This window comes from Culex quinquefasciatus, chromosome 1 (assembly GCF_015732765.1).
Source record: "Culex quinquefasciatus strain JHB chromosome 1, VPISU_Cqui_1.0_pri_paternal, whole genome shotgun sequence".
Taxonomy (NCBI): Eukaryota; Metazoa; Arthropoda; class Insecta; order Diptera; family Culicidae; genus Culex; species Culex quinquefasciatus.
This window is the reverse complement of record NC_051861.1, coordinates 50,315,087-50,331,594: the sequence shown is the minus strand read 5'-3', so window position 1 is coordinate 50,331,594 and position 16,508 is coordinate 50,315,087. Positions and strand designations below refer to the sequence as shown.

General features: G+C 36.8%; 1 protein-coding gene across 23 annotated transcripts in view; it reads left to right on the top strand.

The window, feature by feature from the left end:
• LOC6035336 (chloride channel protein 2) overlaps nucleotides 1-16,508 on the top strand; it is a 79,830-nt gene that overhangs the window by 48,876 nt on the left and 14,446 nt on the right. For 2 of the 23 annotated variants that reach the window (XM_038248441.1, XM_038248447.1), the window contains exon 1: nucleotides 10,233-10,619. The exons of 15 other annotated variants lie outside the window; for them this stretch is intronic. Coding sequence is in view for 3 of the 8 variants with exons in the window: in XM_038248434.1 (XP_038104362.1) it covers nucleotides 15,803-16,171 (369 nt within the window). In the remaining 5 variants the exon portion in view is untranslated. Of the gene's footprint in view, nucleotides 1-10,220; nucleotides 10,620-12,685; nucleotides 12,928-15,609; nucleotides 16,172-16,508 lie in introns of those variants that run through there. 6 more of the 23 variants (XM_038248434.1, XM_038248433.1, XM_038248448.1 and 3 more) reach the window with 6 other exon arrangements.

Genomic DNA, 16,508 nt, shown 5'->3' with positions numbered 1-16,508 from the left:
AGAAAAAAGAGTTCCCAAAATCGTGAACAAGCGTTCATGAAAATGGGAACCACGAACAAAGTGTTCAAATTCCATGGTACGGTTTTGAAAAACGTACCATGGCGTTTGAACGCTTTGTTCGTGGTTACCATTTTTATGAACGCTTGTTCACGATTTTGGGAACTCTTTTTTCTCCGTGCAGAATCTTAATAATCTTTCTCAGTACAGCCGCCATATTGGCCGCCATCTTGAATATGGGAACTCTTTTTTCTCCGTGTGTCATTCAAATTTAATTTTTATTTCGAAGCAGTGCGTGGCCGAATGGTTACGCTGTCCGCTTTGTAAGCGGATGATTCTGGGTTCGATTCCCATCTGCTCCAACCTTCCATCGGATGAGGAAGTAAAATGTCGGTCCCGGCCTTGGTTGTAAGGCCGTTAAGTCATTCCAGGTGTAGGAGTCGTCTCCATGCCATAAGTACAAACAACACACCAAACCAAGCCTACTCCGGTGGAATCGCTGGCGGGACGGTTGGACTCACAATCCATAGGTCGTCAGTCCAAACACTGGGGTGGAAGGTTCCTTGGAGTAAAAGAGGTTTGGGAGCAGAAACTTGCAATAGAGACCACAAAAGACCCGGGGGTCGTTAATGTGGATGGTTTGATTTTTTTTTTATTTGATTCGAATTAACAATTGCGTGTTTTTTTTTTAACTTTGCAGGATTTTTTTAGAGTGTACAGTCATCCCACATATTCGGAACGGTTTCCAGATCGGCCAATGTTCAAAAAATCATAGCAAATCGATAATTGAACTTAATGATTCGCTTTTACCTTCATTTGAAAGCTTTTCTTGCAATCTTTCAAATGCTGTATCGAACATCTGCAAATTTTAACTTTTTTTTTGAAGAATTACTTTGACCCTTGAAATCCACAAATTCGGAACACTTTTTTCTTACGAATGTAAACAAACTTTGGATCTCTCCAGGAGTACACATTTATTACCAAATAATGACTTCACACACTGAAATCAAAGTAACTCAAGCTTAGTGATGTTTTATACATGGTTTGATAACTTTTTTTGTGAAAATATCAGTTAAATTCAGGAGTTCCACAATTTTGGGAGGCACAAAATAACATCCCACAATAATGAAACAGGCCATTTGGAGGCAGTGTTTTGCTGCTCTGGACAAAATAGTCTTGGAATGAAGTTTTTTGTTCAAAAAGTACTACTTTTACTAGTGAAATAGCAAGAGAATGTCCAAATGAAGGTTCTAAAAATCGTAAGGTCGACATAAAAGCTACTTTTGGCATGCTATTGACAAATTATTAAAAGTGTTCCGAATTTGTGGGTGTTCCGAATATGTGGGATGACTGTAACAATGTGCTACAAAGTTGTACAATTTCTAAAATTTTGATATGTAAACATAAGGGGTTTGCTTATAAACATCACGAGTTATCGCGATTTTACGATTTTATTTTTTTAAGGTTGCTTTTTATATTTCTCTTTGTTTCGTTCTCCTTGTCTATTGCAGGTGACCGTGAACGGGCATGGTCAACGACAACCAACCCTTTCATTTTTTTTTTGTAAAATCGCAAAAACTCGTGATGTTTATAAGCAAACCCCTTATGTTTATATATTATTTTTTTGTAATTGTTTGCTCTACTACTTTGTAGAAAATTGTTAGAAAACATACGAAATTTTAAAATGAAAATTTTTGTTCCAAATGAAAAAATGACCCTTCGAAAAGTACATTAAATTCACCTTAAAATGACAAGTGCAAAAAAATAAAATAAAAAATAAAATACAGCTAAGTTACAAAAATTGCAGAGATTAAAAAAAAAAATGTTTTTTTCGATGAAAAATACGTTTTATTTTTGAGTACACGCAGAAAAATAAGGCATATTTGAATCAACAAAACGTTTTGTTGATTTGAAAATCATAATTTTTGTTGACTCAACGCTAAACGTCAAAGCAGCTTTTTCAAAACAACATAAGACTTTAGTGGAATCGAGAAAATCAAGGTTTGTTTCAACGCAAAATCGGCGTTGATTATATTCAACAAAAATTTTGTTGATTCAAACCTCGTACAGGCTGATTCTACAAAACTTTTTTCTGCGTGTACGCCATTAAATCAGTTGTCTAATTTTACATAAAAGTCCCTTTGACACCAATTTTTTTTCTCATCGCCGTTTCAGGCTGCAAATTATTGAAAAACACCTCTTTTTTCGCATGTTCAAAAATGGAAGGGGTCGTATCGCCCCGGATTCGTGATCAGGTGAAAAAATTACCCCTTAGGACAAAGTTTCACGCAAATCGAAGAGGTGTCGGGGTAACTTTTCCCGATTTTGTGTGAGTTGGTGAGAAATGCCCCAGGAATATGGAATTACCCCACTTTTTTTCATAATTTTACGATTTTTTTTATAACAAACTTTCAGCACCATCAATTTGTCCGGTAGACTTACAAGACGGCATTTTTTTTGTCCCAATTTTGACGTATCCGGAATCTTCGTGAAATTTCACATAGGTAATTTTATGTTGTTGGAGTGTTAATAGTTTTGTAATCGTTTCTGCCGTGCTTCTAAATCAAAATGTAAGTGAGCGGCAATCAAGTCAAGGCATGTATCTCTTGCGATTTTCCGAAATTTTCATTTTTTCTTATCACCCTAATGTCCACTCTTCTGTTTTTCGAGATCATCTTCCAGACAACTGGGTCAGTTTCCTAAAAGGAACGTCTGCTGAATATGACAATGATCATGCCTTCTTCAGCATCGACCATACGCTATCGAATGCGTATGTTTGAAGAGTTAAGTGAAAAATTAAGTTATCTTGACTTTCGTTATGCTACGCATTCCGCGATGGCAATTGACGTCAGCGAGGTTCCACGGGTTGTGGGGAGACAACTTAATTTTCATCAGTTCAATTTATCTTGACATAATATTGATACGCGCGGAAAGGGTCGCGTGACCGGTGTGATCTGATTTGAAGAAACGGGAAAAAATTTCGCTTAAAAAAATATTTATGAAAATCCCAACTGTTTTTTTCTAAGATTCACGATCAACCCAATCATTTTCAAGAGTAAAAATCAACATGCACATAACTCCATTGCTTAAGCCACAAGGATAAATATTTATAGAACAACCGCCGGGTAGCGATTCAAACTCAATTAACTGATAAGAACAGTTTCCGTACATGTACCTCCTGTACTCCACCTTCTCTCTGCAGACCGACTTTGGCCAAATCCATCGCGAGAATCTAGTTAACACGCTCTCGAGTATCTTACAGCCGTTTTAATGAATTGACCGGAACCTCACCTCACCTCACTTCACTTTAAATCATCATCATCAATTTATGACCGTTTACTTTTTGCATCGTTCTCGATACAGTCAGTTTAACGAGCGATTCATAACTTTTACCCCCCCTCTCTTTTTGGAGGGGCAATAAATCAATTGATCCGATGTATAACGCACTGCCCCGATGACATTGGCATTCAAACATTGTTTAGTTGAGCAACGGCGGTGCTGCGCTCTTCTCTGCGCGTTTATTTTGAGCAAAGAGTGGCGAGAAAAGTTGTTCTCACGAAGTTTTTATGAATGAGCGAGTTATCTAGCAAATTTTCGCGCTTCCAATGAGGGAATTAAGTGTGCTGCTATCTTACGGTTGTAACTTTTCACAGACAATCGTATGGGAGAATCAGGTTCTAACACCTCTGGCAGTATTTTTTCTTTAATAAAACAAATACGTCCTTACATACATTTTTTCCAAAGTTTACGTCAACCCCTTTCATAATATTTTTAAATCTTTAATGTTTCAATGAAAACACAAGTGCATTTGAATTGTTTTTTTTATTCGTGCTTCTTATTCAGTTTAAAATTCAATATTAAGCGATAATTTTATAACCAAAACTAGTTTTAATTAATTCCAGGCAAAATTATGACTTTTTAGCAATTTTACCTAAAATTTATATGTATTTTGTTAAAAAACTATATAAACTTAGTTAACTAAATATAAACATTGTTTTTTTTTGTTTAAAACTATATCAGCAACCTTAGCGATGGTTTATTCGACGTAAAAATAAAATTTGAACACCTTTAACCTGATTTCAACAACAAACACTATGACTATCAAAATCACCCCGATATTTAAATTAAGAATTTTTAACGCAACTATTTTTTAAACACTGTTGAAACATCTTTTTTTTCAAAAATAGTTCATGGATCTTGTGTGGCCTACCCTAGTACATGTTTAAAAAATATTTGTCTTGAGAAAACCCTTACCAGTTGAAAAATATCAAAAAAAAAAAAATCAAAAACTATCAATGTTACCCCGGTTTTAATGATAAATTCAATAAATATAGTCGTTGCTTTATATCATTTGAACAAAAACTATAGAGCCCGTACTGTAAACATTAACGTTTTGTTTCGTTGAGCGTTGTCCCAAAATCAAGAATGCAAACAGTAAGAATGCCTGACTGAGTGTCAAATTGTATCTGACTGAAAATTCCATAATCACAGACTGTGGCAATATAGCATCAAGGATGCACGCAGGCAGTTTCTTGAAGTCACCGCCAGAGGCGCTGTCAATATGGTTTACTTGTGGTTTTTGAAAAGGTCGTATGAATGATTATTTTTTTCAAATTATTTTTTTGTAAGTTTTCACTATCTTTTCCATATATATTTGAGATAATTACAAGTATTACGTAAGTTTTCCCACAATACAATACACTAAACTAAAAATTAAAAAGATTCAATTTCATTGCAACAAACGAAATTACGTTTGATTATTTCTTGATTTGAAATTAATTGCGCTTTTAGAATATTTATTGAATTTCCGTCGAAAATGTTGTAAACAATAGTTTTCATTGAACATCAAAGTGCTGATATATCAACATTATGTGCTCGATGGAATTGAACGCTATTCCGCTATTGAACTAGCGAGATCCAATATAAATCTTTTTAAAGTAAACAAAAAATAAATAAACTGGTAAAAGTTTTTATTTGAGTAAATTATGACCGATGCGCAAACGTCCTTTTCAAACGCCACGAGCCAAAAACTTGGTTCGATTTTGACTTCACCAGCCCAGGAGCATGTGGACAGCTCCCATACAAACTAAGCGTACCCCTTTTTGTGGGCCCAGTGGACCTAAGATGGCAGCCTTCGATATTAGCTAGCCAAACTTTTAAAAATCGCGAAAAGTTTAAATAAATATAGTTTTTGTCTTGTTTCGGTTTACAATGACAAAATATGCAGTCTGGAATCATTTTCTTTAAAAAAATGTTCAGAGATACGCCACGTTCAAATATTAGTTCAGAACTGTTGAGTGAGCGTGCCGCGAAAGCCGTCACGAAAAAAAAGTTTCCCATGCAAATTTTGAGTTGCGTATTTAATGGGTGGACTCCGACGAAGCCCACTGGCCATCTGTCGGTGCGGTCGGTGTATACTGCGCGTACTCACGAAAACTGTCCTCTCAGGGACCGGCTGGACTTCACTCGCTTTGTAAGTGGATGACGTACAGCATGTAAAAAAAGGATTTACACCCCTTGGGCACTTCGCACATTTTGTGATGTAACATTTAAACAATTAACAGTTTGATAGAAACCTAGTAGTTTAGATATGTTTTATATAAAATTTGAGGAGTTATATAAATTTTTATACTAAGTAGTTAGTAAACATTATATTCAATCCGATTTTTTTTATTAGTCAAGGCTGCCTATTTGGAGTTGGGACACTAGATTGATGGTGATTTGTCAACAAATAACTGTATTCATGTTAATTTTCCGAAACATGTACACACTTTTTTATTTTTGTGATAGTATTTGTTATTTAACTTTTTATAGAAATCATCTTTTCATGAGATATTTGTAGCATAGCGTAGTACTAGGTTTCTATCAAACTGTAAATTTTTTACATGTTCCATCACAAAATGTGCAAAGTGTCCAAGGGGTGTAAATACTTTTTTTTTACATACTGTAGCCGTGCACACTCGTCCCACAGTGACTGGTCACTTTTTCGTTTGCCACTTTAGTTTGTACCCCGTTGGTTGGTCAAAGTCAAAATAAAAAGTGACGAACTGTCACTTTTTACACTGCGCTCACACACACTATCAAAGTAAACGTTTGGTAGTGTGTATGAACTCCGTGTAAAAGGGGTGTCAAACTAAAAGGTGACCCCGTTCGTTTGACAAAAGTTGGTGTCAAACCATTGGGGTATGAGTGTATAGCATATCTGATTGGAACAACTTTTGGTATGATGATTATCAAAACGCTTATTACAGTTGTCTTCCAAACCGAGCCTTTTGAGAAAAAAAGTAAATGAAACCTCCAGTAATACCGAAGTTAACTTTATAGCTGTCGGCTACCATCGCTAGTACCAACCACTAGTGTCTTCTTTTTTAACTACAAGGACTTTGCCGCCCTGGGATCCTAAGTGTTTGAGTACGGCACGGAGCGACAGCGCCGGATAGTCATAACTATATATGTGTCATTTCGCCTCAACTGTACACAAAAAAGTACAGATTCGAAATAGACTTTTTTTTATCAAGCTCAAATTTGGTGGAACTATTGATACTATCAAAACATGTAAGAATCCCGATTTTGAACAAAATTGGACCATCCCTTCTTTTTTGGCACCGCCCCAAAGTTTTGCGATTTTCGTCGTTTAAAAAACCCGTTTTCAAATGGGCATAACTCGGAAACAAAAAAATGATAGAGCAAAACTTGAAAGTTATTTTCAAAGGAAATTGGATGCTGCATTGAATGGCGTCATCAGATTTTCGATTGGAATCAAATTTTGATGCGTATTGCGCAATTGAAAACTTTACACGCAATTTTCACAATATATATGCGATTTTAATAAAAATTTTAAAATAAACTTCACCACCGTATTCCTCAGGTGATTTTCCATAAGAATCAATTGTTCGAATGCGAAATGTAATCTCTTGAGATAACAATTTTTTAAGCATGCAGTTTCAGAATATACCTACCACGCGGTGCACTACCATCGTGGGGAAGTTTATTTTAAAATTTTATCATATGTTTATTGAAAAAAATTGCGTGTGTGTGTGTGGTTTTTTTTGTTTGTGTGTGTGTATGTGTGTGTGGTCCAATCCAATACCCGCTAACCAATAGCGATATTATGGGAAAGTAAAGTTTGTATCAGACTTTGTATAAGTCGAATGCTGATACAGCTTATGGTGATATGAGGGCTGCTTCCTACGACCCATTTTAGAATGACAGAGCTTCTTGCGGTCCGATTCCGAGGTTGCTGGGCATTGTTCGGCCCCCTATAGATCTTTGAATCGTTTGTATGGTAAAATTCACAAAAATGTAGGGGAGAGTGGGGAGACTTGATCCCCTTTTTTTGTATCGCACATAACTCTGTCAATTTCTCACAAAACTATGATCTTTTTGCATGAATTGAAAGCTTAAACATTCAACTATGTTTGGCTGATAAGGGTATTTCATCAGATAAACTCTTCGAATCATGCCAAGCGTTTTAAAAAAATATTTTAAACCGGCATTTTCAAAATGTTGGGGGTAACTTGATCCCCCTTTCAACATTTTGAAGAAATCTTAAGCAAAATGTTTCTTATTCATCCAAACTTTTAATTTTCTATAAGTTACAGCAATTTCACATTAAACCTGTACGTTTGTGTTCAAAATATAACAAGTTTAGCATGCAAAATATTTAAAAACATCAAATTTTCTTTTTTAGACCAAAATTGAGCATGTTTACAAAAGCTGGTAATTTTTGTTTACAAAACTTTTGAAAAATGGTTCAATTTGCAGTAAGTTATATAAAACTATACTAAAGAAAACTATGTACGAAAACCCAGCCCAATTATTTAATCTTGAGGCTGATTCCAGTGACTGTAAAAATTCAGGGATCAAGTCTCACTAAACGCACTTTTTTAAACAATTGATTGTAAAAATAGTATGACGATAAATTTAAAGTCAAATGCGTAAGGGTTTTGGAGTTGATATCAAACAATTCATGTATAAAAAATATTTTTTTGAATAATTTTTGAGTGTTTTCTATACTTATCAAAACAAAGAAAAAAGATCTCTTGGAAGTTTTTTGCAGCACTTCTTAGAAAAATGTGTGTAACTCAATCTAAACATTTTTTAATTTTTTTCTTTGTTTTCTACCATGAGTTTTAGTCAATTTCGCACAACTTTCTAGAACAAAGCTAATTGTTTTACCCACATGCTGACGAGATACAGGCTTGGGATCAAGTGTCCCCGGGGATCAAGTCCCCCCCACTATATTTTTCAATATCGAATACTATGCATTCCTATGGGAAAAAAATGTTTTATGATTTTGGCAGCAGGAGGTCTCGCCCGAAATTGTCCAAGTGTGAGATTCTTGCATTTTCCTCTAACTTTATCAAAGGGTGCAATTAGATCCGAGTTGCAAGGTGCCAGGATGAATTCAATTTGTGTGTGTGTGTGTGTGTGCAACCAACCAAACGGGACCACGCGGTCGCTTCTTACAAATTGAGTTGTTTCCATGTATTTAAGATTTATATTCTATACGTGCAAATAACTCGCATAGGCATTTGGAAGGTGTTAGCTCTGCCGAGCTTCGGTGACCCATTTCTACGCAGGCTAGCCGTGCGCGAGGTACCTTCGCTGAACCGACAAGCCCCGCCCTAAAGAACGTTTGTATCAATTTGATCCAAACGTTATTCAGAACTTCCGGATCCTCGTCAAATGACAAAGACCCAGCGCGTATTTAACAAGATTTGTTTTTCGTTTGTTTTGGATTGATCTTACCATATATCAGCTTTTCTCTCCAGCTAATCCTTAGTCGCCTTGCATTAATTGCGCCAGCCATGCGATGATATTACTTCTATGCGATGTTAATGGGGCCCGGGCAATTTAAACCCGCTGCTGTTTTTCCTTCACGATTTAGGGCCGGATATTCAGCCATGGCCAAGGTGTATGAATTTTCTTCTCGACCTTGTTCAACCACAATACACAACTGAACTTTTCACAATAACACAATTTTGAATTATTTGATGTCACTAATCATTTAACGCTCATTCTGACTCAAATTCTGCCTCCACGATTACGATACGATACGAATCTAGGAAACCTCGATAATAAAAAACAAGAAATCAAAATTTCCACTTTTCTAGAGATTACGAATACCCAACGCCAAAGACGCCGAGGGCGCTCAACTGTCGGCAACTAAACCACCGCCACCAATTTGAAATTCCGTCGTTCCAATCCGATTCTGAGCTTTCCGGATATTTCACATTTTTAACTTAAATATCACTTTCAGGTGCCAGGATGAATTCAATTTTGCCAAAAATGCACATGCGACATGATATCGCGATCACGGCGGCCAATTACTAAGGCAAATTTAATTCATATTTAATTTCTAATCCATTCAAATGTGAACGCATGGTCACTTCACTTCCGAACAACCACGCGTCTCCAGTTTCACGAGCAGGCGCATCGTCAAGCTGGAAATTAAACAAATTTGTCTATGAATTACGATCGTATAGATTAGTATTCAAACGGGTGATTCGGTCGGGAAAATGAGCCGTTCTACTCACCTACTGTATTGTTCGTCAGAGGGTGGCGTCTGTACGATGTACGTACACGAGGAAAATTGCCGTCCGGCCGATGATGAACTGTACTGCTCAGTTTCGACGACGGAAAAGCCGCCCTCTCTCTTCCTCTCGCTCTCACTCTCTGAGGTTTTTGGTTCGACGCGTGGAGATCGCGTTGTTCGCTCGACGTCCGACAACAACGAGAGGGTAATTGTTTTTCGCAACCATATGTACCACACCAGAAGCAACACGCCACCCATTCCCACCCTTTTCGTCCGTCCATCAACGGTTTCTCGATGATGACGTTAATGTCAGGGGGATGACCATTAGGGTGACAGGTATAAGGTGGCAATGTTTGGAAGACAGAAATTGGGAAAGTTCATTGTTTAATGTGGGGATGATCCTTTTTACGAATGAGAGTTTTTCAAAGGAAAATTTAACGTGTGATCGCCAAAGTTTTTTAGCAGGAAATTTCATACAAGTATCTCGTCACCCTAATTACCAAGCGCCACAATGAATGACCACCAGATGTTTGTGCGTGTGTGTTCAGTATCCCCATACACGCTAAATAGGGGAGTGGTGTTCATCAGAATTCAATGTCTTTGTCAGCGAGATAGAGCGAACAGGGTGAAAAACTGGCGGTGGTGGATTTTCCCCGCCGAAAAAAGAGCTGACAGCTTTTCGCCAGCAGCCCAGTCGTTGGGCGACGATCGTGTGGCGCGCGCGTTTTGATTGAGTGACCAGCACTTGGACCGGACAGTCGTGATCGGGATACGTTTGGCGACTGCCTCCTTCCCCGGGAGGAAAATTTGTCCCGTGAGTCCGTCGTATGTTGGCTCGCTGGAGGTCAACTGTTCGTTCGATTCGGTTCGGCAAAATCTCGATCGATCCAGTTTGAATGAGTGAAAGTGAAAATTTTGCACAAATTATGAGCGATTGTCGTGGGAAAAGTGGCGGAAAAGTTGTTTCCTGCTCGGTTTGGGTGCAAAAAATTACGAGCGGATAGTGTGAAAAATGTAAAAATATATCAGCCAAGAATAAAAGAAAAGCGAGAATAGCACGGTTGCGGCGAGGAAAAGAGATAGCGTATGAAATTTTCATTGTTTTGTTGGGAATCTGTGTCTTGGTGATAAGCTATCGATGGGTTTTCTGGTGGTGGTCGTGTAAAATTTGTAATCAAATAGTTCGTCATAATCGTACATCTCCGACACAGTGAAAATCGAAAGTGATTTCGTTTTTAAGCCAATTGATTGACACTCGCCAAAGTACATACACTCAGTGGCATAAAAATTTACTAAGAATGTTGATTTGATTTAATATTTTGGTAAAAAACAACAATGACTCTAAATAATAATTTATCAAGGCTCATTTGCATCAATGTAATATTAAAAAATGAATGCTTCGAAATTTTGATTGGTTTCACTTACTTTAAATATTTCCTCTTAGTTTAAAATTTAGTTTGTTTATCACATATTAAAAAAAAAAAACAACAACAAACGAGAAGGGTCAGGTCTCAAAAAATAGTTTTTTCCGAAACATTTTACACATATTGGAATTGGTTGGAATATTTTTGAAACAAAAAAGAAGATAATGAAAAAAAAACTCATTCTATATTAGTTTGGGTGGTTAGCGTTGTTTCATGTGGCATTGCTAATGTTTTTAAAAGTTACATATTGAGCCACCTTTGCCAAAATCTTTCGTTTATTAGTTTATTAAGGTTTTATGGTAGCATCTTGATTGTTTAATAGCTTTATTTCGGCATTCACCGCAACCAATAAGCAGAAGCTAATTATTAGGTTCTAACAATGTTTTAGCCTCGGACCTAAAACCTGGTGAAAATAAAAGCCAACTGGCTCTCAATAAGGTTTTATGCATGTTTTAGGTGTGTCTTGAAAACCATATGACAGTGCCATGCCAAAAGGTTTTATCGCATTCTTCTTTAAAACCAAGTTGTAGCTGTCAAGTGCCATTAGGCATACCAAAAAGCTCACTTAAAACCATAAGCTCCTAAAAGAGCATTTAACGCAGCCAAATAGCAATGCAGGAATAAGGCGCTAAACGCGTGTTCTGATTAAATATGATAGACCGCCATCTTGGCAGAAAAAATATAAAAAGCATAAATTTAATTAAAATTTGAATTTCGGACATAATTAGCATAGCGATAGAAGATTAAAATTAATTTGAAGACGTATAAAACGTCATTTTTCCATAACTTCTGACTAGGTTTCAACAAAGGTTTTATCAGAGCTTGTTAGGATTCAGTTGTAAAGCCTTGAACTTCTATGTGGGTTTTGTAAATAGGCCGTAACAACCTTTAGCGGAGGTCCTTTTGGGGTTTAAGAGGGGTTTAGCGGGGTTCTGGGGATCTTGTAACGACTAAATGGTTTTAATGTTGGGTTTGGTTGATAGGATTTATAACGGTTGTAACAGCTGTGATAAAACCTAAAATGTTACTTAGGTATCATCTCGTGGATCACAAGTTACTTGAATAGGGCAAAATTTAGGCATTAGAGGGAGGATTACATGATAAGAGCAAACCAAATCATGCGTCTCCATGGCTGTTTCATTTAATTTTCAGAATGATGGGAGCGCATGGTGGTTCATGTTCTTTGGTAGATGAGCACATCCAATATTATTTTGTTTTCAAAAGGTCCCATCAACATAGGAAACCCAAGGTGCCTAGTATCCCTTCAAAAAATACTCAAGATTTTAAGTATTGATTTTCTATTTAAGATTTGTCACAGAATATCAATGCTTTCATAACAAATAAAATACTTTTTTTAAGGTAAAATTTCTGAAAATATTTTTATGGTTAAATATGAAAATACTCGTTTACTTTCTTCGGATCTTCGGATTTTTATGCAACTTAGTGTACACCACCTTTCGGCAGATTGTTCCTTCCCTCCCATCAAATTTCGATACACTTCGGCACCGGCAACGTTTGGCAGAGTGTGCCTTCCCTCGAAATAGGTGATGCAAAGTGATGACGACAATCGTATCCTTAGTTCATGCGCCAACGAATTTGCGCTCGGAAGCCGCGGGAAAACGATTTTTCCTGGCAGTGGCCGTGATTTTTCGCACTGTTTGATGCTCCGACGACACTGCGGCTGGTGTTTGTGTGTTTTTAATAGCGGAAAGTGAGACCACCAAACATTAAACCAAGAAAGAAGCAACACACGAAAAAAAAATCCCAAATTTCTAGCCACCCAAGCCGGGAGGCCACCCAAAGACTCACGGGAGGAGGAAAAAAAGATGCTAAACTGATGGGCAGTAAATTAAGCTGAAAAGTAGCGACAAAAGTATGACATAGTGGCTTTTGTCCGCGAAAAAGGAAGGCACCAGTGTGTGAAAACGAGAGAAAGTTCTTGGCATATTCCGATCGGCTAGTTTTTATGTGAGTTGGCACCGACAAGTGTTACAAGTTCAGCAGCCGAGATTATTGGCGTGCGGCTACGTTATAGTGTCTATCTCTCTCTCTAGTGGCTTAACGCATCCTGTGCAGCAGCATTCTAACCAAAAATTACGTTTTTGTACTCTCTATACTGTGCTAAACTGTACATAATTAGTGTTTACTGTACTAACTATTTAGAGACATTAAAATGAATGACAATAAACAATTTCCTGTTTGTGTGATTAACATTTCTCTTAATGTAGTGTAGATGAATGGGTTACTAAAGCGCTCAGAACACGGTTAAGGGTACAAACACTTATAGTACCAAGAGATCTTAGATGGGCACCAAAATCTACCATGTAGTGATAAAATAAATCATTTTGTTTACAGATTTTAAGCAAATATAAAAAAGAGTAGGAAAGTTTAATTTTTTTCTTGTCTAAGAAAACATTGTTCCAGTCATCATAATCTATCAATTATGAAATGATGCCGAAGATTTCCTTTATATGCCTGGTCCTTCCGTTCTACACATAGGTAAATGTCGCATGTTCAAAAAAGTGCAACTGAGAAAAATGCGACTGCAATTTTTCGACCGATTTCTGTGTGTCTACGCTTAGTAGAAGAAGAAGTGTCACAATGAGACAAACAGACTTGATGTTATTTTTGCAGTTTTTTTTTCTGAAAAAGTACTTGATTTTATGAGTTTTTCGAAAAGTATAAGTCAAACTAAACTTTAAAATGATTATATGTCAAAATCGTCCCAAAATGTCATGGGACAATTATGTGTAGAACGGCAGTACACAGTACTTACCTATAAATATATTTTCCAGAATAACAGATAGATTAAATGTGTCTGTTTTGATTTTTTTCCAGCTAAAAAGATTTGTAATTTAAGCTAACATTTTAAAAAATTGTGAAATAACATGGCATGTGGAAATCGAAGATTTTTTAAAAATTGTTACTCGTTTTTTTTAAATTTATTTATTTTTTTTTAAATTATTATCTGCATTATTTAAAATGCTGTTCTGACGCTACGATTTCTTATAACACGGCCTCACAATTATTTGTGGAACGCAAGGAATTGTGAATGCATCTAATTGGTAATTTTCTATTGATTATTTCAAATTTCATGGCCCAGAGTAAAAAGTTCGGATTTTGCAACTGCCCTGGTTATATTATATATGTTGTTTTAAACGCATTGGAACTCTAGTCTAAATAGGAAATTATTTACCTTGGTAGTTTAGGTGTTAAATTTGTAAACATTTTTGTAACTTTTTTTCTTCCTAAAGAATGTTTTTACTTCATTATTTTTATAAACCTTTTAAGAAATTAAGAGTTTAAATTGAGACATAAACATTGACAAATACTTGCAACGGCCTTATATGTAAAAAACTGTTTGAATTTTCATGAAATAAAATGAATGATTTATTCGGAAGAAAAACAAAAAAGCTTTTTAAAAACAAAAGTTAAAGAAATGTATTTTGTTATTTTTGTGTTTCATACCATTTTCTCTCCGGAATGTTTTGTTCGCTATAGAATCGATAGAAAAATAATAATGTTAATGTCCCACTCATCACTGAGTCGAACTTCAAAATTATGAAAACCCAGGAAATCACTACTCTGTCATGATATACCGAAAAAAAGACCCGGATACATGATTAGGAACCAAAATTACCGCTTATAACAGGGTTTCAAATTTCAATTTTTGTTTCAATTGCTGACCTCTCAGCACTGGGGGTTCAGTTCAAAAGTTACCTTTTTTCAGAATTTGCAAAATATTTACAGCTCTTCAGCTGTGTGCTATCTTGTGACATAGACCATTTTGGTCGAAAATGAGTTGATGATGACGTTTTGCTATACTTAACAAACACTACAAGATGTTTTAACCCGATTTTGGAAACTCGCTTCCGTTTCCCGGATATCGCAATGCACACTTGTGACATAGACCAATTTATCATCAAAATGATCGTGCACACTTGTGACACGTCATACATGGTGTTGGAAAATGTGGAAATTTTTTCTTGTTTTTCACAAATTTATGTACACACATACTTTCTAAAGACAATGCAACCTTTTGTTTATAAAAATATACTGATTAAGTCGATTAAACCATTGATTTGAGCTTATTTTTAGTTTGTATGGGAATTCTGTGCACACTTGTGACACGTGCTTTTCAGATTTTTGTTTACATTATTTACTATATCTTTTAACTGGTGTAATCAAATTAGTTGAAACTTGGAGCGTTTGTTAAGCGATTGTATACGAATCGATTGCTTAGTAGTTTGGCTGTATCATTCATAGTTTTGAAATTATTTATCCACAAACTTTAAAAATCGATTTTCTCGAAAAGTACTAAATGCTCGTTGTCACAAGATAGCACACAACTGACGAGCTGTCAAAATGATTATGCGCCCTTTTCAAATGTAGGATTGGATATTTGAAATTTAGCAATGCTCTATTTCTGTTGTTCTGTGTCTGTTCTTTCAGAACCCAATACAAAAATATTCATATATTGTGTAGTAAAAGGGTAAAACTGCTGTCCCAATTCGCCCCGTGTGACCCGATTCTCTTAAGATAACGGCATTTAATAGATAATGGTTACCTGACATATATATTGAAAAATAGACATTTTTTCGCTAATTAAAGTACAAAGATTCTCAGCCTCATAAATCAAAAGCGCTCAGGATTCTTTCCATTCCAAAACACTTAGAGACCAAATTTTCACCGCCAAATGTTTCAAACGATCCTCGGTGTGGACAGTGTAACGATGAAAAGACTCGACTGGCAAAGGCCAACCCAACCTAGAACAGACTGGCTCGGATCGTCGCAAGTGTGAAACGCAAAAACAAAAACAAGACCCGTCCATCCAAGGGAGCAAATGCACTACCACATCGAGGATGAGTACGAACGCGACTACTCCTTCGAGCCGGAAATAATTTTAAGACGCAAGGATTCGCTGAGCATTCAACGCGAGCACTACCAGCACCGGAAGCAACTGAAGCGCCGAAAACAGTTCAAACAGAGCCAGATCGTGGCGATCGCTCGATTACCGGTCATCCGCCGGCTGTCGTCGAGTCCCGCCGAGGGTGGTCCCATGGCACAGTGTTCCGGGACGGCGGGTGCCGGTGGGTCGTTCCAGCAACCGACCCCGGCGTCGCCGACTGACCAGTCCGACGATCTGGACTCGGACGACAAAGCGGAAATCCAACGAAGTCCAGTCGAGGTAGAGCTGGAAGAATTCTACTACGTAAGTCCGTTCGTGTTGATGGCGTCGCCTCGTGGGCTTTCGATAAGTTTTGCTGAAGTTTTAATTGCTTTTTCTGGATTTTCCTTTTTTTTCCTTCAACAGTGGTGAACCCAAACTTGAAATTACTGACCCAACTGTTGATTCACCAGCTATGACGGAAATGTACACAACATCCGACACTACATCAACGAAATCGGCATCGCTTCCGTTATTTTCTGAATCATTTTATTGTTTGTTTATTCAAAGTTTGCCAAACAGCAAAATTTTTAATCATTGTGTGAAAGTTGTAGGGGAAAAGTGCTACTTTATGACACTGTTTAAATAATTCCATGTCTAC